This window comes from Coregonus clupeaformis, chromosome 19, assembly GCF_020615455.1.
Source record: "Coregonus clupeaformis isolate EN_2021a chromosome 19, ASM2061545v1, whole genome shotgun sequence".
Lineage (NCBI taxonomy): Eukaryota > Metazoa > Chordata > Actinopteri > Salmoniformes > Salmonidae > Coregonus > Coregonus clupeaformis.
This window is the reverse complement of record NC_059210.1, coordinates 35006601-35031133: the sequence shown is the minus strand read 5'-3', so window position 1 is coordinate 35031133 and position 24533 is coordinate 35006601. Positions and strand designations below refer to the sequence as shown.

Here is a 24533-nt window from a genome sequence, read left to right as displayed (position 1 = left end):
GCTCTCTGGAGGACAAGAGTGCTGCACGTCCACTTCCATGAGGAATATAAGGATTTGGAGATACTTACCTTTGGAAAAATACTCACCTTTGGATATATGCACCTGTGGAAATACGTGAGAGACATTTGGAAGGACTTTTTGCTGGGTTGGCCACTAGCTGCAACATGGACTACAGTAAGGCTGGGGAAAAGTTATCTGAGCGAGTGAGAATTATGACTTTGGATGTGGAAGAGACATCCCTGAACTGTTAACCCTTAAAGAGCCACAAGAGAACAGAATTTTGTTATATTTTCGTTAATTTCCCAAGACCTATAATAAAATCCTTGTTTTGTTTGAACCTTGTCTCCTTGCACTACTTGAGCAATCCCGCTGAAAGCTGTGTAGCCTCTCGTGACGTCACAAGGCTTACACAAGTGTATGAGTTCTTCAAAAACCTATGCATATCTGTCACGGATTCAGCCGAGGCTGCTCCTCCTCCTTGTTCGGGCAGGCTTCGGCGTTCGTCGTCCCCGGAGTACTAGCTGCTGCCGATCGATGTTTCGGTGTTTGTCTTGTTTGGTCTTTATTGTTTACACCTGTTTCCCATTATGTTGGATTGTATTCCCTATATTTACCCCTGTCTCTCATTGGTACTTTGTGTGTTATTGTTTGTTGTCATTCCGGCAGTTCTTGTATGTACGGGTCTTTATGCTTTCCTCCCTGTTTGGAGGTTTGTTGTTTTGTACGTTGATTTTACTGTGTTCAGTAAAAAAATTTGCCAGCCGCTCTGTGTCCTGCTTTTGACTTCGCTACCGCATACACGTCGCGTGACAATATCCCAATTTTGGGATATGTAAATATACATATCCCAACATTATATCGCAATGTTGGGATATGTAAATAATAATGTTATGAATTTTATATTAAAACATTTAATTTGCAAAAATATTGAAGGAAAATTCAAATTTGCAGTATACAAACTTAACATGATGAACAGGAATGACATTTACGGGTGGCCAAAAATTATTATTGGTATTTGGTATTTTATTAGGGTCCCCATTAGCTGTTGCGAAAGCAGCAGCTACTCTTCCTGCAGTCCACACAACAGATGAAACATGACATAATACAGATTAATTAATAGACAAGAACAGCTCAAGGACAGAACGACATACATTTAAAACATCACACATAGCCTACATATTAGTAAATACACATAAAATATCTAGATCAAATAGGGAACAGACGTTGTCAGGTGTTGCTTTAAATGTTTTTTAAAAACCAGAATTGCTGTTCACTTGAACAATCTAAGATGGGAGTTCCATGCAATCATGGCTCTATGTAATACTGTACGTTTTCTTGAATTTGGGGACTGTGAAAAGACCCCTGGTGGCATGTTTGGTTGGGTAAGTGTGTGTGTCAGAGCTGTGTGTAAGTGGACTATGCAAACAATTTGGAATTTTCAACACATTAATGTTTCTTATAAAAATAAGTGATGTAGTCAGTCTCTCCTCTACTTTTGGCCAAGAGAGGCTGGCAGGCATAGTATTAGCCCTCTGATTACAGTGAAGACCAAGACATGCCGCTCTGTTCTGGGCCAGCTGAAGCCTTTCTAGGTCCTTCTTTGCAGCACCTGACCATATGACTGGGCAATAATCAATATAAGATAAAACTAGAGCCTGCAGGACTTGCTTTCTGGAGTGTGGCATCAAAAAAGTCGAACATCTCTTTATCACGGACAGACCTCTCCCAATCTTTACAACCACTGAATCAATATGTTTTGACCATGACAGTTTACAATCCAAGGTAACACCAAGTCATTTAGTCTCAACTTGCTCAACAGCCATATTATTCATTATCAGATTCAGCTGAGGTCTAGAATGCAGTGACTCCACTATCTGTGGTTGCTGACGCATATAGGGTTGAATCATCAGCATACATAGACACACAGGCTTTGTTTAATGCCAGTGGCAGGTTATTAGTAAAAATAGAAAAGAGTAAAGGGTGTGGACTTACAGTTTGTCATATTGCTGAAAGTCTCTTTCAGGACATCCACCTCTCCTTGGGATAACAGTAAACTGTTCTTAAGGACCCCCTCTGGTCAGGTCGTCCATCAGTATTTGGACAAAGCTCTTGAAGCTATTTTCCTGTTTTTGTAACAACTGCTTATAACAACTGCTTGTAGAACCCTTTGTGTTTGTTTAAAAGATCCTTCACATGTGATAAAGAAACACTGTCCTCACTGTTACTCGCACCGGATTTGGTTTCGGATGTAACGTTAGCAGCGTAGGTTAATGCTGGTACGCCACGCAGTTCCAGACAGGGGAGGTCGCAGGGCAGATGGAAACAGCAACAAACAGCAGGGATTTAGACAGCCACAAGCCCGGGACCATCCATGTCCCAGCCACAAGGGCTAAACACTTGAGTGGTTTAAGGGGAAACATTTAAATGTCTTGGAATGGCCTAGTCAAAGCCCAGACCTCAATCCAATTGAGAATCTGTGGTATGACTTAAAGATTGCTGTACACCAGCGAAACCAATCCAACTTGAAGGAGCTGGAGCAGTTTTGCCTTGAAGAATGGGCAAAAATCCCAATGGCTAGATGTGCCAAGCTTATAGAGACATACCCCAAGAGACTTGGGTGGCTCTACAAAGTATATACTTTTTTTTGGGGGGGGGGGGATGAATAGTTATGCATGCTCAAGTTTTCAGTTCTTTTTGGCTTATTTGTTGTTCGTTTCACAAGAAAAAATAATTTGCATCTTCAAAGTGGTAGGCATGTTGTGTAAATCAAATGATACAAACCCCCCAAAAAATCAATTTTAATTCCAGGTTGTAAGGCAACAAAATAGGAAAAATGCCAAGGGGGTGAATAGTTTCGCAAGCCACTGTATACCAAGCAGCTCTTCAGACTTTTGGTTGCCCGCGTCATGGGATCCAAATTCTAAAGGTAGCTGGTAGCCTAACCTTTTCAAAATAACACATTTTCAGAGACTTTCAAAACAACAAACCGAGCTCTCTTTCGTTCAGCGTTCTGCACGCGTCATCTCTAATTGTGCATTAAGGTGATGTAACAGGGCGGATCTGTCAGAAAGCCATGCCCTTAATAGGCCACACCTCCCGAAAATAACGTATTGTCCAAGCCCTGCCCGCCAGTGGGGAAAACAACCTGTGGTTGCCTAATTGGCTCACAACAGTTTTCTTGTTGTGTGCTTGTTTTAGTCAATTACAAAACTACATTTAAGAAAAGTACTACATGTCTAAAGATTACTTTTTAACGTTGCCTGCTTCCGATCCTTCTCACTACTTTGAAAAAGGTAGTATTGTAGTGCTTCCTTTTTGACCCTTTTCATGACGTTGCTAGCTGCCATGTGAGTGCTAGCTAGCTAGCCAAGACCAACAACACAAACGGACTATACAGCTACAAGTAGTGAATGGAGTTACAAATGGACTATACTAATCAAGTTAAATGTCTTACCTGTAATTAAATGTTTTCCACACCCATAGCTACGTGTAGCCTACGTGGACACCGGGCCCCCACATTAACCACTCTCCCATGCCGAATAGCCTGAAGCCACAGGGCTCTTTTCGCAGGCTTAATTTCCCTACGTGGAAGCATTACAAACCGTAAAGTGTAGGTCGGTATCTTTGACCTGCTTACATGTATATTGAACAACACAGCAGCTTATTAGCATGTTTTGATATTTCTGTATAACTAAAAGTCGACAATAGGAAATAATGTTTCCACCAATTTGTGGGCGTGGTCGAGGGAAATTCCTTATTATTACGTGAATATATTTATGTATGGATTACATTAAAAAAAGACCCAGCTACTGGATCAACCCAACTGATGGTTAACAAAACAACAACTGGGCCTCCAGAGCGCAGCGGTCTAAGGCACTGCATCGCAGTGAGGCGTCACTACAGACCCGGGTTCGTTCCAGGGCTGTGTCGCTGCCGGCCGTGACCGGGAAACCCATGAGGCGGCGCACAATTGGCCCAGCGTCGTCCGGGTTAGGGGAGGGTTTGGCCGGCTGGGATGTCCTTGTCCCTTCGCGCTCTAGTGACTCCTTCTGGCGGGCCGGGCGCATGCATGCTGACTTCGGTCACCAGCTGACAGTGTTTCCTCCGGATTAAGCGAACAGTGTGTCAAGAAGCAGTGCGGTTTGGCGGGGTCGTGTTTCGGAGGATGCATGGCTCTCGATCTTCGCCTCTCCGGAGTCCGTACGAGAGTTGCAGCGATGGGACAAGACTGTAACTACCAACTGGATATCACGAAATTTGGGAGAAAACGGGGTAAAAAGTACAATAAAAAAATTATAAACCAAAAAACCAACTGATGGTTAAATTAACCCATGAACTGTAACTACCAATTGGATATCACGAAATTGGGGAGAAAACGGGGTAAAAAGTACAACCAAAAAATTATAAACAAAAAAAACAACTGTTGGGTTATTCACGCAACCCAACTGGCTGGGTCTGCACTCTGTATGTTCACGTGTGTGTGTGTGTGTGTGTGTGTGTGTGTGTGTGTGTGTGTGTGTGTGTGTGTGTGTGTGTGTGTGTGACAGTCTGACAGTTGCGGGGGTGGCAGTGGGAGGGAAAGTGATTATGTGTGATAGATGAGAGGAGACAGTCCATCAAGTTTGTAGAGGGTCTCTGTGATATATGACGCACACACACAGACACACACACACAGGCTGTTCATCTGTGCCCAGACCTGCTCTGTGAATTCCCCCCGGCTTAATTTATCTCAGCCCCTCAGTTTCCTGTTTCACGAGCTGCCACACAAGAGACCCTGCACCCACCACAACAACAAAAAACACACACACACACAGTTTCAATTATATCTTGCATACTAGTCCGTATATAAGTGCCTGTCTATTGTTGTGATCTCACCTGATAGTCTTGATGATAGATCCCTCAGATCTCAGGACAGATTGAGCCCAGTGGATGATCCAGAGCCCTTGTGAAGTCTTAAAATAACATTTTATATCCATGTATAGTACTCCAGTTATTTTTGTATGTGAGGTGAGCGAAGTCTGCACATAAGACGGTAAATGCAAAAATACTGTGCACACTTGTCATTAAGATAATGGGACTGATGGTTGATGTGGTTTGTTTTATGTTGCTCTAATAGAAGCCCAGGGTCTGGTATACGTGATGTAAACATGGAAGACAATAGGCTACTTAGTCCTCTTGGTTACTGTGTGGTGTCAATCATCACCATGTCATGTTTCCAAACTTCTCAGGATGAATGTTTCAGTACACCTTAAATCGCTCTCATAACCCTTACACCCATGTGTTTCAAAACTCCAGCAAAGTTAAATGGAAATGTAAACATTTTTCAACTTCATATTCAGCATCTCCAGCACCACCCCAACATCAACATATGTGAAAATATGCGCTTTTCTATGTTTTGTAGTAAAAAAGATAGAGGAAGATAAGTGTTTCCAATGACATCATCGGTGTAGGCTACATCATGTGATTTTAACCAGTTATAATTGGATGATGATGTCATTGGAAACGCTTATCTTCTATATTTTTTACTACAAAACATAGAAACGCGCCATTTTCACATATGTTGATGTTGGAGTAGAGCTGGAGATGATGAATATGAATTTGACATTTTTTGACATTTCCCTTTAAGGTTTCATCTCCTTAAAGTTAGTGGCAGCTCAGTTGCCACTAGTTTAGTGTTACAAAGCACTTCATTTATAGCCATCCACATGAAAAGTGACTCTATTGACCTTCTCTCTCTTTTTTTTCTCTTTGCTCTCTCTCTTCTCTCTTCTCTCCTCAGACACCATGGATCTCCTGAGGCCTGCTCCAGTGGTGGTGGCTGCTCTCCTCCATTGACCTCCTCTGCTCTCTTCTCCTCTTCCTCCACCAACACTCCCTCTCTTCACTCATCCACCCCTCCACCCTCAGTGCCACCCCTCCCCATCCATCCACCCATCCTCTTGTGACTCCTCATTGTGGCATCATGGCGGGGGAGAAAGGACCTGCCAGGCGGAGTGCCATGGACATAAAGCGCCTGGCAGGGTTGATCCAGAGGGGGGCGGGGCGTCTGCTGGTGATTGACAGCAGGACCTTCTCAGAGTACAACGCATCCCACATACAGGGGGCGGTCAATGTGTGCTGCTCCAAGCTGGTGAAGCGGCGACTGCAGCAAGACAAGGTGTCCGTCACCGAGCTACTGCAGCCCAATGGCAAGGTCAAGGTAGGTCAAGGGAACAGGGGTTAGAGGTCAGGGGTTAGAGGTCAGAGTTGAAGGGTGGATGTGAGTCACCGTTTATTGTCCTTCAAGAAGAAATTTGTTCAACAGTTCACCAGGTATGATGGTCATGCTGGCCAAGGGGCTGCCTACAGTGTATCATTTTATGTATATGTACTAGGACAGTGTTTCCCAACCCTGGTCCTCGAGTACCCCCAACAGTACACATTTTTATTGTAACCCTGGACAAACACACCTGATTCAACTTGTCAACTAATCATCAAGCCATCAATGAGTTGAATGAGGTGTGTTTGTCCAGGGCTACAACGAAAATATGTACTGTTGGGGGTAGTCGAGGAACAGGGTTGGGAAATACTGTCCTAGGAGACCATTACCAGACACCAGTTAACGATTATTTTCGTGGTGCGAGTGTCACTTTTTGAATTGATCATTATGTTATTTTCATAACTGTAACACTAGGAGAATGGTAAGAACAATAGCCGAAGGACATTAATGTTCTCTGCTGCTGTCTCAGGTAGGAGTCTGTTACGTGCTGTTCTGTGTGGTGTGGTTAGTCTGGATCTCTCTGGCGAGCGTCTACACTGCCCTGGATCTCTGGGTGCTATATTTGGCTGGCAGGCGGTCGTACTGTAGGTTTATTGCTTATTAGTGGCCCTGAAACCGGAGCCTCCCTTTTTCCATGACTTCTGCTCCCAATATGACAGCCTTTTTTCCATAGCACGGCCATGGCATGCTACATTAACTCCTGTATTTTTAGTCACTGTGTGAAACTGGAGAAACTCAGCGGGGAATCCCAAGTGTGTATGATGTGTGTCTGCCTATTTGTGCGTGTGTGTGCTCTATCCAGTGGTTATACATGACACATGATGGGGCAAATAAAATAAAATGTGTCGCATATTTCGTAAATAACAGGTGTAGACTAACAATGAAATGCTTACTTACGGGCCCTTCCCAACAATGCACAGAGAAAAATTGAAACATTATTGAAAAAATAAATCCATCACAACAGAGCTGTGGAAATTCCATCCTCCTTCCTACAGCAGCACCAAGACAGAAACAGTGTTATAGTGGCGTAGTTTGAACGTAATCCAACAAGAAATGCCAACGAACACAGCCAGAGCATTGATTCTGTGATGCTATCCGAGCCAGATGACACATGCCCTTAGTATCATGAAGACGGAAACATTTGGTGGGATTTCTTAGGTATGACACAGGCAATTTGAGTGGCAGCTCATTAAAGCCTGTGTTCTACTTCCTGATGTGAACCACCTGGCATGTATGAGTATGTATGGGCATGTCTCGTCCTCTCTCTCATTCTCTCTTTCCTTCCCTAGCAGGTTATATTAATGCTTTATCACCTGGAGTCACTCCCTCCAACTCAGCCTGTAAATGTAAGTTAACTGTGAAAATTAGAGGTGTCTGACATGAGTGGAAGCAGCATCGCCTTAGACCTCCAGTCAACTTAATTAAAATATGCTTTATTGGCAATACTTCTTGATGTAATTGTTCCGTGGGATTGAAAGACATCCTTAGCTTGACATGCTCACTCTATCACCTTCTCTCTTCTTCTCTCTTTTCCCCAACCCCCCTCACACTCTCTCTCTCTCACCCTCTTTCTCTCTCTCACTCGTTCTCAGATTCAAATATGCATCATTGGCATGACTACTGCCAGTGCTCAGGCTTACAACCAGGTTAGGTTAGAGCCATTATTAACCTGAGCAGGATGTTGTTGCGCAACCTTTCTTTTAATAGACCAATGGCTAATGTCTCCCAGTCAGTGTGTAGAGACTTTGGTCTGGTTGGAATGCTAGAAGTTGTAAACATAGTCATTTAGAGCACGCTTTTATCCAATGCCTCTTATAGAACTCTTTTGTTATTGACAGTGACACTGAGTATACCAAACATTAGGAACACCTTCCTAATATTGAGTTGCACACATATACACAATCCACGTCTTCATTGTCTCAAGACTTAAAATTCCTTCTTTAACCCGTCTCCTCCCTTTCATCTACACTGATTGAAGTGGATTTCACAAGTGACATCAATAAGGGATCATAGCTTTCACCTGGATTCACCTTATCAGCCTATGTCATGAAAAGAGCAGGTGCTCTTAATGTTTTGTGCGTCTGTAACTTTCCCACTCATCATTATTCACGATAATCATGGTAGCATCCACATTAATGTAGAAGTGTTTCGAAAAATATTGTATTCTTATTTACAATAAATGTGACTCCAAAATGTCACAATAATACATTATTTATCATTCATTTATATTGGGGCTGAGAGGCTGACAGGTCTCACAGTGGTAGGGCACCCTGTGGGGTCTCCCTCTTTCCCTCCCTCTCACTCTCTCTCTATCTTCCTCTCACGCGATCTGTTTTATTTCTTTCTCTTTCTCTGTGTATCTTTTCTCTGCACTTCTCTCACACACACACTCTGTCTCTCTGTCCTGGTCTCCCCCCCGCCTCCATTTCATCATCTCTCTATCAACATCCCTCTTTCCGCTCTTTTTCTGTCCCACTTTTCTCTCTCTCTTCCCAGCGTTGCCCTGTGGCTTTCACCCCCCCACACACACACACACACAGTAAAGAAGATAATGCTGGCGATTAATGGTAGGCTAGATAAAGCTGGAACTAGCCGGGTGAGAGGGAAGGTCCAAACGGCCCCAGAGAGTCCCTTTGTTATTGGCTAAGCATGACATCATCCCCCTTTGTGTGGCCACTGGCAGGCCGCGAGTTGGGCACGTGCAGACCGGCTGTGTGGTGTTAATGCAGGCTCCCGCCCAACCCACAACAAACACCCCCACACATCGCCAGGGGCCTGTGTCTTAGCCTGCCAAGGAAGCAAAGGACACCATAGTGGGTCTTTGTGGGATTGAATGTAGGAAGCTGAAGAGGGAGGGAGCAAGAGAGGGGGTATTCATGGGTGGGCTACCTCCTGCCTGCATCCCATTGAGTGATAATGGCAGGCGTCCCCCAAGGCTCTATGCTCGGCTCTTTCAGATTTCATCATCACAGGGTTAGGTTGAGTGAACTCTGTGTATGGACTGGAATCAAAATGGTGTCTCCCCTCCCTCCCTACATAACCCCCATGTAGTTCACTGGGCAGGCTCTAGTAAACTAGGTCAGTTAAATACAGTAGGCTGTGTGTGACCGTATTTGTGTGTAGTGTGTGGGTGAACCTTGAGCTCCTCAGCATTATGGCTCCCTAGTCAATGACTGTGTTATGGTCAGGCTGGGTGGTTTCTTGGCTTAAGCGAAGCTAATCCCTCCACACTGCTCAATGTTGCTGAATGTGGTGTAAGAGTGAGCCTGGGCCAGGGCAAGGCCTGACAGATGGCATAGAGATTGACTAGCTCCAGTCAGGGCCAGGGCCTTTAGGGAAGCCACCAGACTCTCCTGTTCTCTACTTTAGTACTATACTATATTGTACTATGTAGACTGACACAGTGTAACTCAGACAATAAAACTAAAGTCGCACACACTCTCTCTCTCTCTCTCTCTCTCTCTCTCTCTCTCTCTCTTTCTGCAGTGATGTTTTATTCAGCAGCACATTTTTCAGTCTCTACTCATGACCCTTTACTGAGGTTCAATTGTCACCGTTTAGTCTTTGATCGTAATTTGTCCATTTGGCTGAAGACTGGGTTTCGGCAGCACGTGTCCCGTAAGCCGTTTACTAAATAAGGATCTCCGTCACTTCTACTTAAGGTCCACCATATGCCACCTACAAGTATCCTCCTTCAAAGCCACCTGCTAAGGATCCTGGGTAATGACTTAATGTAGTGAAATGCCTCATGGGTCACCCAGAAGACACAGATACGTTGTCGTCTCCTTACGCGATATGACAAATATCTTACATCATTTGTCTTGAATATGGATGAGACATAAAAAATAGAGTCATTTACATTATGTGTATGATGAGTACCATATCCTGAACCATAGATGTGTGTTATTTGCATTCACTATAGGTAGTAGTGACTGAAAGTGGATTAGCAGTTTACGGTATCATTCTTATTTTAACCGAAGACTCCAGTATACAGTAGGTGTCATATTCTGACCCGTTGATATGTTATTTCCAGGTAATGGTGGTGACGGAGTAAGCGTATGCAAGTACAGTGTCATACTTAAGTCCATCCAGGTACAGCAGTGTAGATATTGTTTTTAGGTCCATATCCGGTTCTAGTTAGATTTACAGTAACATGGCTATTGCACCACTCAGGGTAACCCAGTGTGTGTCACAGCCATAATGATCGTAAGGAGGGTGCAGCAGGGTTTTTGGTGATTTCCTTTAGGGCAGACATTTTAAGCAACACTTGCATTTTAGCCCAGCCGTGACCAACACTGTGTTTTCGTAACCACAAATGATGTCATAAGTGATGAGTCACGTGTCATACGGTGTGTGGTTTGTCATACAGTGTTTTCCACCTCAGCACCTGACCTGATTGACGAGAAACATTATATGTGTTGATACTGATAAACCCTGGTTAAGACACACAACAACAGGGAGAGACTAAAGGGTCACTCCAGAACCAGAAGAGCTGGGAAGAAAATGCACTCATTGGCCAGTTTATTAGATACACCCATCTAGTACTGGGTTGGAACACCTTTGCCTCCAGAACAGCCTGAATTCTTTGGGGCATGGAAACGTTGATCAATTTGTATCAAGGGACCTAACGTGTGCCAGGAAAAAATTCCCCACACCATTACACCACCACCACCAGCCTGTATCGTTGACACCAGGCAGGATGGGGCCATGGACTCATGCTGCTTATGCCAAATCCTGACTCTGCCTTCAGCATGACGCAACAGGAACCGGGATTCGTTGGACCAGGCAATGTTTTCCACTCCTCAATTGTCCAGTGTTGGTGATTGCGTGCCCACTGGAGCCACTTCTTCTTGTTTTTAGCTGATAGGAGTGTAACCCGGTGTGGTCGTCTGCTGCAATAGCCCATCCATGACAAGGACCGACGAGTTGCTCGTTCCGAAATGCCGTTCTGCACACCACTGTTGTACTGTGCAGTTATTTGCCTGTTTGTGGCCCGCGTATTAGCTTGCACGATTCTTTCCATTCTCCTTCAACTTCACCCACAGGACTGCTGCTGACTGGATGTTTTTTGTTTGTTGCACCATTCTTGGGAAACCTTAGATACTGTCGTGCGTGAAAAGCACAGGAGGCCGGCCATTTCTGAGATACTGGAACCGGCGCGCCTGGCACCAACGATCATACCATGCTCAAATTCGCTTAGGTCACTCGTTTTGCCCAGCGTTCAATCGAACAGTAACTGAATGCCCCGATGCCTGTCTGCCTGCTTTATATAGCAAGCCATGGCCACGTTTTTCACTGTCTGTAGGAGCGAACCATTTTCGTGAACGAGGTGGTGCACCTAATAAACTGGCCAACCAGTGTATATGCCATGTTTTCTCACTTTTCGGTTTAAAAGTGGCTTGAGAGAGGTGCACCCAGTGAAAGGCAGAGAGAGAAAGAGGTATGGAGAGAGAGAAAGAGGTATGGAGAGAGAGAAAGAGGTGTGGAGAGAGAGAGAGAAATAGGTATGGAGAGAGAGAAAGAGGTATGGAGAGAGAGAAAGAGGTATGGAGAGAGAGAAAGAGGTATGGGGAGAGAGAAAGAGGTATGGAGAGAGAGAAAGAGGTGTGGAGAGAGAGAGAGAAAGAGGTATGGAGAGAGAGAAAGAGGTATGGAGAGAGAGAAAGAGGTATGGAGAGAGAGAAAGAGGTATGGGGAGAGAGAAAGAGGTATGGAGAGAGAGAAAGAGGTGTGGAGAGAGAGAGAGAAAGAGGTATGGAGAGAGAGAAAGGGGTATGGAGAAGAAGGTAGAGAATGAGAGAGAAGGAGAGGGAGATGTGTGGTACTGTGATGTGAAACATTGCCATGCTGGTGTGACAAGGTTGGCCCATGACACATTACCTCTTGAACTACAAGACGCACTTGCCCCTTTTATTGGACAGGTGTGTGTGTGAGAGAGAGAGAGAGGTTGTGGGTGAGGGGCAGTAGGAAGGTCCCTTCATTGTGCCCATGTGTGGTGTACGGTCATCATCGGTCATTTGAGTGATTTGGTCACTCGATCTGTTACACCCTCTCGCAGCAAATGATAGAGGGGACCTTTGCCCAAACATGTCTGAACAAACACACACAAACACACACACAGCAGTGCCAGCTGTTAGTGCCAGTCAATGACATCATATCACCATTGAGTGTTATCTTTACTAACGGGGCTGTATGTATCACACCATGCTGGTGGACTCTGCTACAGAGCTTTGATGGTTAGAACCGTCACCCACCTGCAACAATCTACTGGGAATCACATGGACAGATAATAACTGTTAATCTGTGGGGACTGGGAGGCAACAGTCCACTGAACTAGTTCCATGAATTCCTGACCTCTGAGGTTTTTATGTCTGTTAGTAGCACTGTGGTGATGTTAGGTGACCAACACACACACACTCAGCTCTGCATTGCCCTTGTGACCAATGATCCTATACGCACCTGTGTGTGTGTGTGTGTGTGTGTGTGTGTGTGTGTGTGTGTGTGTGTGTGTGTGTGCGTGTAGTCTGTGTGTGGCATTCCAAGGTCCTCTCTGCAGTACCCACTCTCACGTTTCCCTTGTTGGTCTTCTCTGCAACAACACACCTGTTTCTCTTCTATATCACTCCTGTCTTCCCTTCAGTAGCAGTTGAAACCATTGTGTTTCTACCCAGAACATTTTAAGCTCTCACTGCAGGCCATTTCCCCTACTGCCTGTGTCATGTTTGTTGCTCATACAGTTATATTTTAAGCCAGACGTCTCGTTGTTGTACACAGACAGTACTTCAGCTGAGAGGCAAAGCTGAGAGGGTGAGGTCTTAGAGTTACAGGCGAGACACAGAGGGAAAATGTTTTTCTCCTCTGTCGTTCATTTTTAATATTGCACATTTCCCAGGCAATGTGAGGATACAGTCCTCTCTATTTCTCTGCCTTATCTCTGCGGAGGAGGGAATACAGAGGACATGATTAGCCACTTTTCTCTATTTACATCCTGCTGGGATGCCAGCTTTCTTTCTTTTTCCCCTCTTTTAGCTAGCTCACTGTTGGCATGTTGAATTCCACGCTCTATCGTTTTTTGCCTTTCTCTCTCTCTCTCTCTCTCTGTCTCTCTCTCTCTCTCTTTCTCTCTCTCTCGCTCTTTCTCTCTCTCTCTCGCTTTCTCTCTCTGTCTCTCTCTCTCTCTCTTTCTCTCTCTCTCGCTCTTTCTCTCTCTCTCTCTCTCTCTCTGTCTCTCTCTCTCTCTTTCTCTCTCTCTCTCGCTCTTTCTCTCTCTCTCGCTTTCTCTTCCCCTCCCTTTCTCTCTCTCTGTTATACCCATGTAACACCTGCAGTGTTAGAACAGCAGTATAGTAGTGTAGTGCTGCAGCCTGCAGGCTGGTGAATGGGAGGGACTGAGGTGGTTCGTATGCTGCAGTAGGTCGACTCCAGAGGTTATTAACCTCTAACAATGCAGTAATCATGCAGATACTGTAATACTGTCTCTGTACCAGGGTTGGGCTCAGTTCAGAATTTTGGAATTGACTCCCATTCAACTCATGAGTTGAAATTCTAATTGAATTGGCCACACCCCACAGGATGTAGAATTGGAATTTGAGTGACAGGAAGTAGAATTTAATTCGGTGTAATTCAAAGAAATTCCACTCAGTCATAGAACATGAGTTTCATTGAATCTGACAGGTCACACTTCCAGATACCAAAGGATATATCACTTTTAACCTTCATGCTTAGAATAGCCAATTATATTTACACCAACCATTTCATTTGTTTGGCTTCTTTTAGAAGACCTCAGGGTCAACTTGAGGGTTAAACTAATGCATTCTGGGAAATGTAGTATTTTCCAAATATTTAACAAAATGTAAGTGATTAATTAAATTTAATAACTAACAATATTCGCATACAGGTTTCGTTTTCCTTGATCATTAATTTTAAGAGTTTGTCCTGAAAATCAATTGTTTCAACAGAATTGTATATTCATGTATATAACGACATGTTTGATGTTTAATGTACAAGACTACACCTAATATAGAATAGAAGAGGCATTTGAATTTCATTGAATTTCACTGAATTAAATTACATTTCCTTTAATTCAAATTCGAATTACAATTCTGTATTCTGTTTACTACTTCAATTCAAATTCAAGAATTGAATTGGAATTTGAGGCTCCAGTGAGGCTCCAGTGGGCACAACCCTCTCTCTCTCTCTCTCTCTCTCTCTCTCTCTCTCTCTCTCTCTCTCTCTCTCTCTCTCGTCACTTACTGTATTTTTCTCAGAGCATAACAAAATATAAAATATTTAACAGGAGATAAGATAAACATGAAGAGAAGGAAGGTGATCTAAGGGTGAAAGTAAAGATTATATCTTCTTGAATTATAAATATTGTATTTTTATCTGAACCCCCATCCAGCATAGATGCATCTTGGATACCTGTGCAGGTGAATGTGATCATTTGGGAAAGGAAACAGCCTCCCGGTGACATCACCTAAGGATTCAAGGACAGCCTTTAACTGTGACCCATACACACTTATGTAGACACGTGTGTGTGTGTTTGTGTTTGCATAAGTGTGTGTGTGTGTGGGTCAGAGTGAGAAGCTGTTCTGTAATCCTCAGGTGGTGATGTCACCCTCTGGCTTTAGCTCTGATCCCATTAGGATGGAACACCTTGTCCAGCGAGGGAGGGCAGGGGAAAGGGGGGGGAGACAAGATATCAGGGGTGAGAGAAGGGGAGGGGGAGATGGGAGTGTCTCAGTAGGGGTTAGGGTGGAAGCAGTGTTGACCTTTAACACACAAACATACACAAACGTACTGTACAATATCAGGCTGTGCTTCAGATAGTATCAGTGGACTCTGACGGGTTCAGGTGACTGCTGTATTGGAGGTTGTGTTTAAACACAGACTAGGTGTTCAGGTTGAGATGCTATCTCCGCTCTCATGGGTCACTGAACACACACAAGGAAAAAGACTGGTAACAACAGTGTAATAGAGGTGTTATACAGGTTTTGTAGATGTGTTAGAAACATGTCACAGGGGGCCTTTTTTAAAGGGAGACTATTGCAGATGAATGCACTCTCAAGTACACACACTCATACACTGCATTGCTTGAACTGTGTACCATCCACAGGATAAGCCTATGTGGCTACCATGCCCCATAACTGTAAAGCTCACAGAGAAAGAGGGGGCCACTGGGCAGTGAACTGTGTTCTTGGAGGAAGTGCAGTTTTGCCCAGCATCTACAGTATAGTGTAGCCTTTATGCTATTTGAAGGATGGAGGGAGTGCATGAAAACAGCGAGAAGAAAAGGGTTATTATCATCTCTTCTCTCTCTCGCTTCCATCTGTTTATCCCCGGCTCAGTCTTCATCCATCTCTTTTCTCAGCCATCTAACCTCCCTTTCCTTCTCTTTCTCCTCTCCTCTCTCCTCCTTCTTTCCCCCTCCTCTCTCTCTCCTGTCTGCCTCCCCTCCCTCTCCTGGTGCTGTCCAGTGGTTGTTCAGTGATGCGGTGATTCAGAGCTGCAGTAGGCTAGGCGCTGGCTGCTGGTCATGTGACCAAAACTTGCCTGACAACATGGAGAAGGAGCCTGGCTGGCGTGTCTCACACACAACCACACACGCACGTACACACAAACGCATAGACAAACACAGGCGCATGCTCGCATCTCCTCTCTGACAAACACATCGTGACAAAGCATATACAGCATGCTGATGCATTGAAGGGGCTTGCACTGTCCACTTACACCCATGCATTTGGATGCTTAGTTTAGTATTTTAACAGATATGACCTAATAATTCTATAGCCGTTATACACTGTTACAGCATCGATTCAATGTGAAAACACCTTTAGAATTGTTTTCTACTCTGTGTCCAAATTGTGTAATATTTTTGCCATGTTCACAAAAGTTTTTCCAGTAACCCCGCCACCCACCCAACCGTCTCTACATCACATTACCTAATTATAAATTAAGTCAGCTCAAAATGTACATAAATGTATGTGTCATTTTGTTAGGGGGCATTTTTCCCTCCAGACGAACAAAAGCAGTAAGCCCCTGTCTTTGAATGTAAAGATGTAGGATCTTAATTTGATTACTCTTTTGGTGCTGAGAATTTTCCTGCATAGTAGGAAATACAAACTTGTAGTGTATTCAAGGTTTAAAAAGGTTTCTAAAGTTTGTAATTTCCACTTTAAAATGTCAGACTTGATTAGCCCTAACGAAAAATGTATCAACCCCTACAAAACATGTAACATAAATGTATGCTTTAATGCAAACAGCTATGCTATGCTATGCTATGCTATGGTGTTTTTATCTGTGCAACATAGCCATGTTTTACTCATTCGTTACGAGACCTTCATATTCATTTTACATTCATTGATACTGCCATACCTCCATTGATCTCTGATATCTTCTTCCTCATTCATGTTTCTGCAGGTTGAGATGGGCAGGAAACAGGAAGTGGTGATGTATGACCAGAGTTCCAAAGAGGCGGGGCAACTATCCAAAGACGGATTTGTCCACATCCTACTGGGCAAGCTGGAGGGCACCTTCCACCGAGTCTCCCTGCTCACCGGTAGGCACTTACTGTGTGTGTGTGTAACAGTGTTGCTTCCGTCCCTCTCCTCGCCCCTACCTGGGCTCGAACCAGGGACCCTCTGCACACATCGACAACAGTCACCCTCGAAGCACCGTTACCCGTCGCTCCACAAAAGCTGCGGCCCTTGCAGAGCAAGGGAAACAACTACTTCAAGGTCTCAGAGCGAGTGACGTCACCGATTGAAACGCTACTAGTGCGCACCGCTAACTAGCTAGCCATTTCACACTGGTTACGTGTGTGTGTCTGTGTGTGTGTGTGTGTGTGTGTGCGAGCATGTGTGAATACAAACCACCATCCTGGAGTTAGTGTTTACGAACAGATGATGCCATGGTGTTTCACAATAGATCTTCACAGCATTTCACTGTTGGGCCTTTACTCATTTGGGTAAAAGTCTGTCCTCCGTCCTCTATCCTCTGTGACCGAAACTGTTAAGTAGTCGAGTGGTCAAGGAGAGTGTAAATTCGTTAGTAGGCGAACGGAAGTGTGTTCTCCCCTCCTGGAAATCGACCTTTTGTCAAGGATAGTCATATATATTTATCATCCTACCTGAGTCCTTCGCAGAAGAGTTTTGAAATCTCCCAAACCCCCTTTGATCAGCTATTGTTTTCTCAAAAAAGAAAAGCATGCAAACATTTAAAAACGAATGCTACTTTTCCTGTCATCTATCAAATGTCCTGCACAACTAGCTAAATTAGTTTTTATCACTTTACAAAGTTATTTTTGGATTCCACCCCTGTAAAAGTAATTTGCCTGATGACGCGCAGTGGAGAAGGACTGTCTAATTTCAAACTATCACATTTCCGTCCATGTTCCCTCTCCTCGCCGCCTCTCCTCGATTACCTTTGACCTTTTTCAAAAGGAGGCGAGAGAGGATGGAGGAGAGAGGACAGGAGTTGAACATGTCCAATTGAGAGAAGGCCTAGATCGCTGCAGCTGCTTTGAGTGGAGCAGTGTGCCATGCGTCTGTTTGAGCAGCAGGTGTCACTAGTGAACATCATCTGTAATAGTGTCCATCATTCTTTCGCTCACTCAATACACGTTCCACTCACACGTTTATCCACATACATACATTTTCACTCTTAAGGAGGAAGTGAGGGAGGAAGGAAGGAATAAGGAAAGGAAGAATGAAGGAAAGAAGCAATACCGAGTAATTGTGGACACCGATGAGTTTTGGATACAGGCCTCTCCAAAGAACTCCCCCCCCCCCGTCCACACTACACACACCACACACTTCTCTCTCAACAAGCCCTTTAAAATTGAGCCTTAAGCTTAAGTTAGACTAATACCTGTCTGTCAAATCAGCCAGTCTTTTTTTTTTTTTTAAGAGGAGTCTTATTTCAGCCAGTCTTATGTACCATACTTAACAGCTTGTCATATTGGCTGCTAAGCACCCTCAGAGTTAGAATGGAGGTCTGACGTATGTATTAGCTGGCTCTGCAGAGGCTTAATACCTTCTCAGGATGGGACTGCAGCGCTGCAGTGAGACAGAGGAAGTAAGCGCACAGAGGCTTGGATGCACAGACGCACGAACACACAGACACACACACAGGGAGGCTTACGATCCTGGCTCTAATGTGTCAAATGAATCATCTCCCTCACTCAGGATTGGGAGAGAGACAGTGTGTGTATGTGTGCGAGTGTGCATGTGTGTGTGTGTGTGTGTAAAGATGCGTCCTACTCCTGCAAATCTCCAATAGCATAGTAAGATTACACTTTCCATGAGCCATTCATAGAGGCTCACTCTGCCTTAATGTACTTAAGATCCCCAATTTGTCACAGAGACACACACACACACACACAATCACATGTACAATGTAAGCGTGGATTTTTCCATTTCAGGTTTTTGATGAGCTTACCACCTATGCCTCTTAAAAAAGAAGAAAGATCCCCTGTCAGCGATTCTCTCTCTCTCTCTCTCTCTCTCTCTCTCTCTCTCTCTCTCTCTCTCTCTCTCTCTCTCTCTCTCATTTCTTCCATTTCTGTCCCCTTCTCTCCTGTTTCCACGACAACAGTGGAAGAGAATATCCTGGGGGATAGGATTCAGCCAATGAGAATGACTGTTGTTGTGTAGTGTCAGTGGTGTTAAATCATAGCAGAATAACGTGTGTGTGTTTCAAGTTTTAATGTCACATGTACAAGTACAGTGAAATGCCTTTCTTGCAAGCTCTAAACCCAACAATGCAGTAATCGATGTAGCTCTAAAAATAACATAAGGTAAAACAAAAACACACAATAAATAAAAATAAGAAATGTGTGTGTGTGTGTATCGGGGTCATGGGCGAGCGATAACAGTGGTGTCTGTCCCCAGCTGAGCTTCAGTGGGTCATAAACAGGACTAGTTGTCTGAGCCAGTCCACCACCTGTAATGATGTCACTTCCTGTTTAAAATAGTGTATGTGGGCATGCATGTGTCTGTGAGGGAGAGAGACGGAGCACGCAAAACAGAGTGACAATATGGGGGAGAAAGAGAGAGTGAGAGGCACCGACAAAGAGAGAGAGATGCCAGCTCCCCTGCTGTTCTGAGGTTAGCAGCGCTGGCCTGTTGGCAGCCGGTCATCATGGCAACACAGCAGGGCGGCAGGATGTGACCGGGTCAAAAGTCAATCTGTACCAACTCGACCATCTGACGTCTGGTCACACGTCTTATGGCATTGGTTCTGGCATCTGGTCACGCGTGTGTTACTGGCCGTTTTTCACTTCATCCTGTCTCTCTTCTACAGAATTAGACCTTCAGTTATCAAAGTTCATTTATTATCCCTCCGTCCCTATTCCCCAGATTCATTTAACAGTTATTGTAATTTAATTGGCTCAGAATACCCAGGGAATCACCCCTCCTTACCCCATTTATTTCCCCCCCGTCATTAACAGTGCTGATGACCTCATGATCTGAGCCGACTGCTTGTGGCCCTCTCAGCTCATACACTTACTCACTCACACACAGGCACACACAATTATGCACAAGTTCACACACATAGCAGCACAGTGCTCCAAGCTACAAGAGGAGGATGGTGGGAGGGAGAGAAGCGGAGGAGGGGAGGCTAGGATAGAGAGATGAAAAGAAATGAAGCCTTAAATGGGATAGACAGAGTGAATAAAGGAATAATTACAGCAGCTTGGTCTCGCTGTCTGGGGGAGAGAGGATTTACTGCCTAAACTGTTATGTACACACAGGCATGCTAAATGAAGGATTAGAACACACGTGCTGCTACACACACACACACACACACATACACAAACACACACACACATCCAGAAGTAGCCTGTGCTATAGTGTTGATGCTGCCAAACACTAAATGGTAAAGCTCTTTTAAGACATTCTGAGGCCCCACTCAGGCTTGTCATAATACAATAGTTTATATCAGCTCAGTACTTTATGGAGCCCATAGGATGTGGTGTTTGGGAGGGCAGGAAACCGCACATGGTGCTTTAAGTGCAGACATATAAGTCAAATCAAATCAATCAATGGATCTACTCTATGCTGTAAGTGCTTTCTTCCCTATGTTGTGGATGATGTCACGGGTGTCATGTGAGGTCCAGTCCCAACAGGGTTGTTTTTCTCAATAAGAAGATTAAGTGTATGGCCAGATTACTCTTCACAGTGTTTGTGTTTCAAATACATATTCACAGGATATGATGGCAGTGCTATGGGGCTGTGTGTGTGTGTGTGTGTGTGTGTGTGTGTGTGTGTGTGTGTGTGTGTGTGTGTGTGTGTGTGTGTGTGTGTGTGTGTGTGTGTGTGTGTGTGTGTGTGTGTGTGTGTGTGTGTGTGTGTGTGTGTGTGTGTGTGTGAGAACCATGCTTGAGAGAGGAAAGCTTTATTTTTACCACAGTAATGACCTCTCTGAGCTGAAATTGACGATGATGCTGGTTGCCTTTTTCAGAGGAACATAGCATCAGTAGAACGCAGGCAGTGCCAGACACACATACACAGCCCAGCCAGAGACAGTCCAGTCCCCAGTGGGTTTAGTCCCCAGCCTGTTTGTTTCTCACATTGGCTATGCTGAGAACAGAGTGCACTAGAGCACAGCTCCTGATGTTATTATGTTAGCATAGCTAACATGAGAGCGAGAGAGAGAGAGAGAGAGAGAGAGAAAGAGAGAGAGAGAGAGAGGATGTTTGTATGAGCAATGTAGTCATGAATATAGAGAAAAGGGTAAGGGGGGTAAACTAGAGTGATCATCTTGTGTTAGTGTTAGCCGAGTTAAAGGGATAGAGATAAGTTAGAGGAAAGAGAAAGGTAGAGATGCAGGTGTTGAGAATGCACCCTCTGCAGATGAGAGTATGTGAAGAGAGAGCGAGAACAGGAGAGAATGGAGAGAGAAAGAGGCAGAGGGTGCAGCTGTCAGGTGTGCAAGCTCTGCAGATGTGGAGAGAGGGTAAGAAAGGGAGAGGATGGAGAGAGAGGTAGAGGTATAGGTACAGAGAGAAAGATAGAGAGAGATGCAGGTGTGAGAGTGTGTGTGCGGTCTACAGATGTGCAGTGACTGTTCCTAATCTCTCCTAGTGCCATCTGCCAGTGTTTTTCCCAGGATTACTAAAGCTACATACCACTGGGTCACACGCACAGAGAGAGAGAGAGAGAGAGAGAGAGAGAGAGAGAGAGAGAGAGAGAGAGAGAGAGAGAGAGAGAGAGAGAGAGAGAGAGAGAGAGAGAGAGAGAGAGAGAGAGAGAGAGAGAGAGAGAGAGAGAGAGAGAGAGAGCGAGAGATAGATAGATCACCGGCTAGTTGAGGTAATATGTACATGTGGGTAGAGTTAAAGTGACTATGCATAAATAATTAACAGAGTTGCAGCAGCGTAAAAAGATGGGGTGGGGGTGGGGTGCAAGTAGTCCGGGTAGCCATGATTAGCTGTTCAGGATTCTTATGGCTTGGGGGTAGAAGCTGTTGAGAAGCCTTTTGGACCTAGACTTGGCGCTCCGGTACCGTTTGCCGTGCGGTAGCAGAGAGAACAGTCTATGACTAGGGTGGCTGGAGTCTTTGACAATTTTGAGGGCCTTCCTCTGACACCGCCTGGTATAGAGGTCCTGGATGGCAGGAAGCTTGGCCCCAGTGATGTATTGGCCGTACGCACTACCCTCTGTAGTGCCTTGCGGTAGGAGGCCGAGCAGTTGCCATTCCAGGCAGTGATGCAACCAGTCAGGATGCTCTCGATGGTGCAGCTGTAGAACTTTTTGAGGATCTGAGGACCCATTCCAAATCTTTTCAGTGTCCTGAGGGGGAATAGAGGACTCCTTACGGATATAACCTGTTTTAGCATGGACATTGCCGTTGAGGGCTTCCACCATTTTAAAGTAGTCAACTGGGTGGGGATTCCTATGAGTTGGGGGCAATCAGCCAATGAAGAAGAAGAAAATGTAATACTTTAAAATGGAGATAGCCTCAATGGCGCTGCCTATGCTGTCACAGATGCTATAATGGCACAGATACAAAGATAAGTCCTCTATCTATCTCTATGCCCTGTTGTTCAGACGTGTATCTGCCCTCTCATTGGCTAGAGTGGTCCCATCTGATCTCGCCTCCTTCCATCTTTGAGCACATGTATTTCCATTGTTAGAGCAGTCACTTGACTATCTTGTCAATATAATAGACAATCTTTGGTAGCACCGACATCAGGGATACACAGCAGCCATTTTGTGCCAGAATGCTCAGCACACACGCTAATCCTCCAGGTATTGTGCAGCTTCTAAGCAGCACCTGGAGTAAACTCCAGTTACCCAAGTCATAGACTGTTCTCTCTGCTACCGCACGGCAAGCGGGACCGGAGCGCCAAGTCTAGGACCAAAAGGCTCCTTAACAGCTTCTACCCCCAAGTCATAAGACTGCTGAACAATTAATAAAATGGCCACCCGGACTATTTACATTGACCCCCCCCCACCAACCCCTCTCCATTTGTTTTTACACTGCTGCTACCCGCTGTCTATTATCTATGTATAGTCACTTTACCCCTACATACATGTACAAATTACCTCGACTAACCTGTACCCCCGCACATTGACTTGTACCGTATATTGCCTGGTTATTGTTATTTTATTGTGTTACTTTTATTATGTTTTACTTTAGTTTATTTGGTAAATATTTTCTTAACTCTTTCTTGAACTGCATTGTTGGTTAAGGGCTTGTAAGTAAGCATTTCACAGTAATGTCTACACCTGTTGTATTCGGCGCATGTGACAAATAAAGTTTGATTTGATTTGAGTGGCTGTAATGCTAACATGCTAACAGCTAATTGTCCTGGAGTAATGGCTGTAATGCTAACATGCTAACAGCTAACTGGCCTGGAGTAATGGCTGTTATGCTAACAGTTAACAGGCTTGGAGTAATGGCTGTAATGCTAACATGCTAACTCCGAGCCCCAAGCTGCCTGTCAGTCTGTCAGCCTGACAAGTAAACACAAACACACTGAGACGAGTCATCATAGGGAGACATTAGGAGATGAAAGATGCCACTTAAATACGCACACACACACAGAAGCACATAGGCTTTGATGAGATCAGGTTTGGGTGTAACTGCACAGTCTACAGTACAAAGGTCAATCCAGTTGTGCTGTTATACAACTGGGTGGAGGCCCCTGTGTGTGTGTGTGTGTCTGTGTGCGTGTGTGTGTGTGAGAGAGAGAGAGACGCTGAGGAAGTGAGGTAATCGTGGGAGGCAGACTCTCACAATGCAGCCGTTCAGAGACATTCCAATGCCCTACATAAGGAGGTCTGTGTGTGTATGTATGTATGTGTTGGTTAGATAGACCTAGTTAGGAGGTGAGGTAATTCACCTCATTCCATCCTGATGAATGATGGTCTCTGTGTGTGGACGTCATTTTTAATGTCAGACCGTAGCATGACCTGCCTGAGCCCTCTCAGAATGGAAGCTTTATGTTTCTCTTTCATTTCCAACACTGGGTGGTAATCTCCATACTCTATTGGCTATACACAGCCTGAGGAGCACAATCATTTTAGCATTTCTATTCAGTACATGGCCTATGTGGGATTTGAACCCACAACCCTGGTGTTCCAAGGGCAGTGCTCTAACCAACTGAGCCAATCGAAAGCAATGGCCAAATAATAATCCCAGCCCATCTTACTAGCACTCAACAGCTCATACTCTGAGTATAAAGTATTTTTTATGTGGAAAGCCACCCTTAACTCCACTGTAATACATTTAGCATATTGCCATTTGGCACATCATTTGCTATTGAATTGCATGGAAATGTCAAATGTTCTCTAACAAACTCACGACATTATTGAAGACCAAGCTGAATAATAATTGGATGTGTGTGGCCTGAAATGGATGTATAGGATCATGTGATTGGATGGTTTATGTTCACAGCTGTATTTTGATTGGTCACAGTTGAGGTAATTGAGGTCACAGTTATATTATGATTGGCTGCCAGGGGTCATGGTCCTTTCTTTCTTTCTTTCTTTCTTTCTTTCTTTCTTTCTTTCTTTCTTTCTTTCTTTCTTTCTTTCTTTCTTTCTTTCTTTCTTTCTTTCTTTCTTTCTTTCTTTCTTTCTTTCTTTCTTTCTCCCTCTCTCTCCCCATTCACCCCTCTCATCCAGCTCTCCTTCCCCCTCTCCCCATTCACCCCTCTCATCCAGCTCTCCTTCCCCCTCTACCCATTCACCCCTCTCTACCCTCCCTCTCCTCCCTCTCTACCCTCCGTCTCCTCCCTCTCTTCCTATCTGCTCCATATCCATTA

At 44.6% G+C, this 24533-nt stretch overlaps 1 protein-coding gene across 3 annotated transcripts in view; it reads left to right on the top strand.

The window, feature by feature from the left end:
• The window catches only part of LOC121532054 (dual specificity protein phosphatase 8), a 60521-nt gene that overhangs the window by 8366 nt on the left and 27622 nt on the right, over window positions 1-24533 (top strand). For all 3 annotated transcript variants that reach the window (XM_045227183.1, XM_041837703.2, XM_041837704.2), the window contains exons 2-3: window positions 5780-6199; window positions 16679-16817. In XM_045227183.1, the coding sequence (XP_045083118.1) occupies window positions 5963-6199; window positions 16679-16817 (376 nt within the window). In that variant the 5' untranslated portion in view covers window positions 5780-5962. The remainder of the gene's footprint in view (window positions 1-5779; window positions 6200-16678; window positions 16818-24533) is intronic.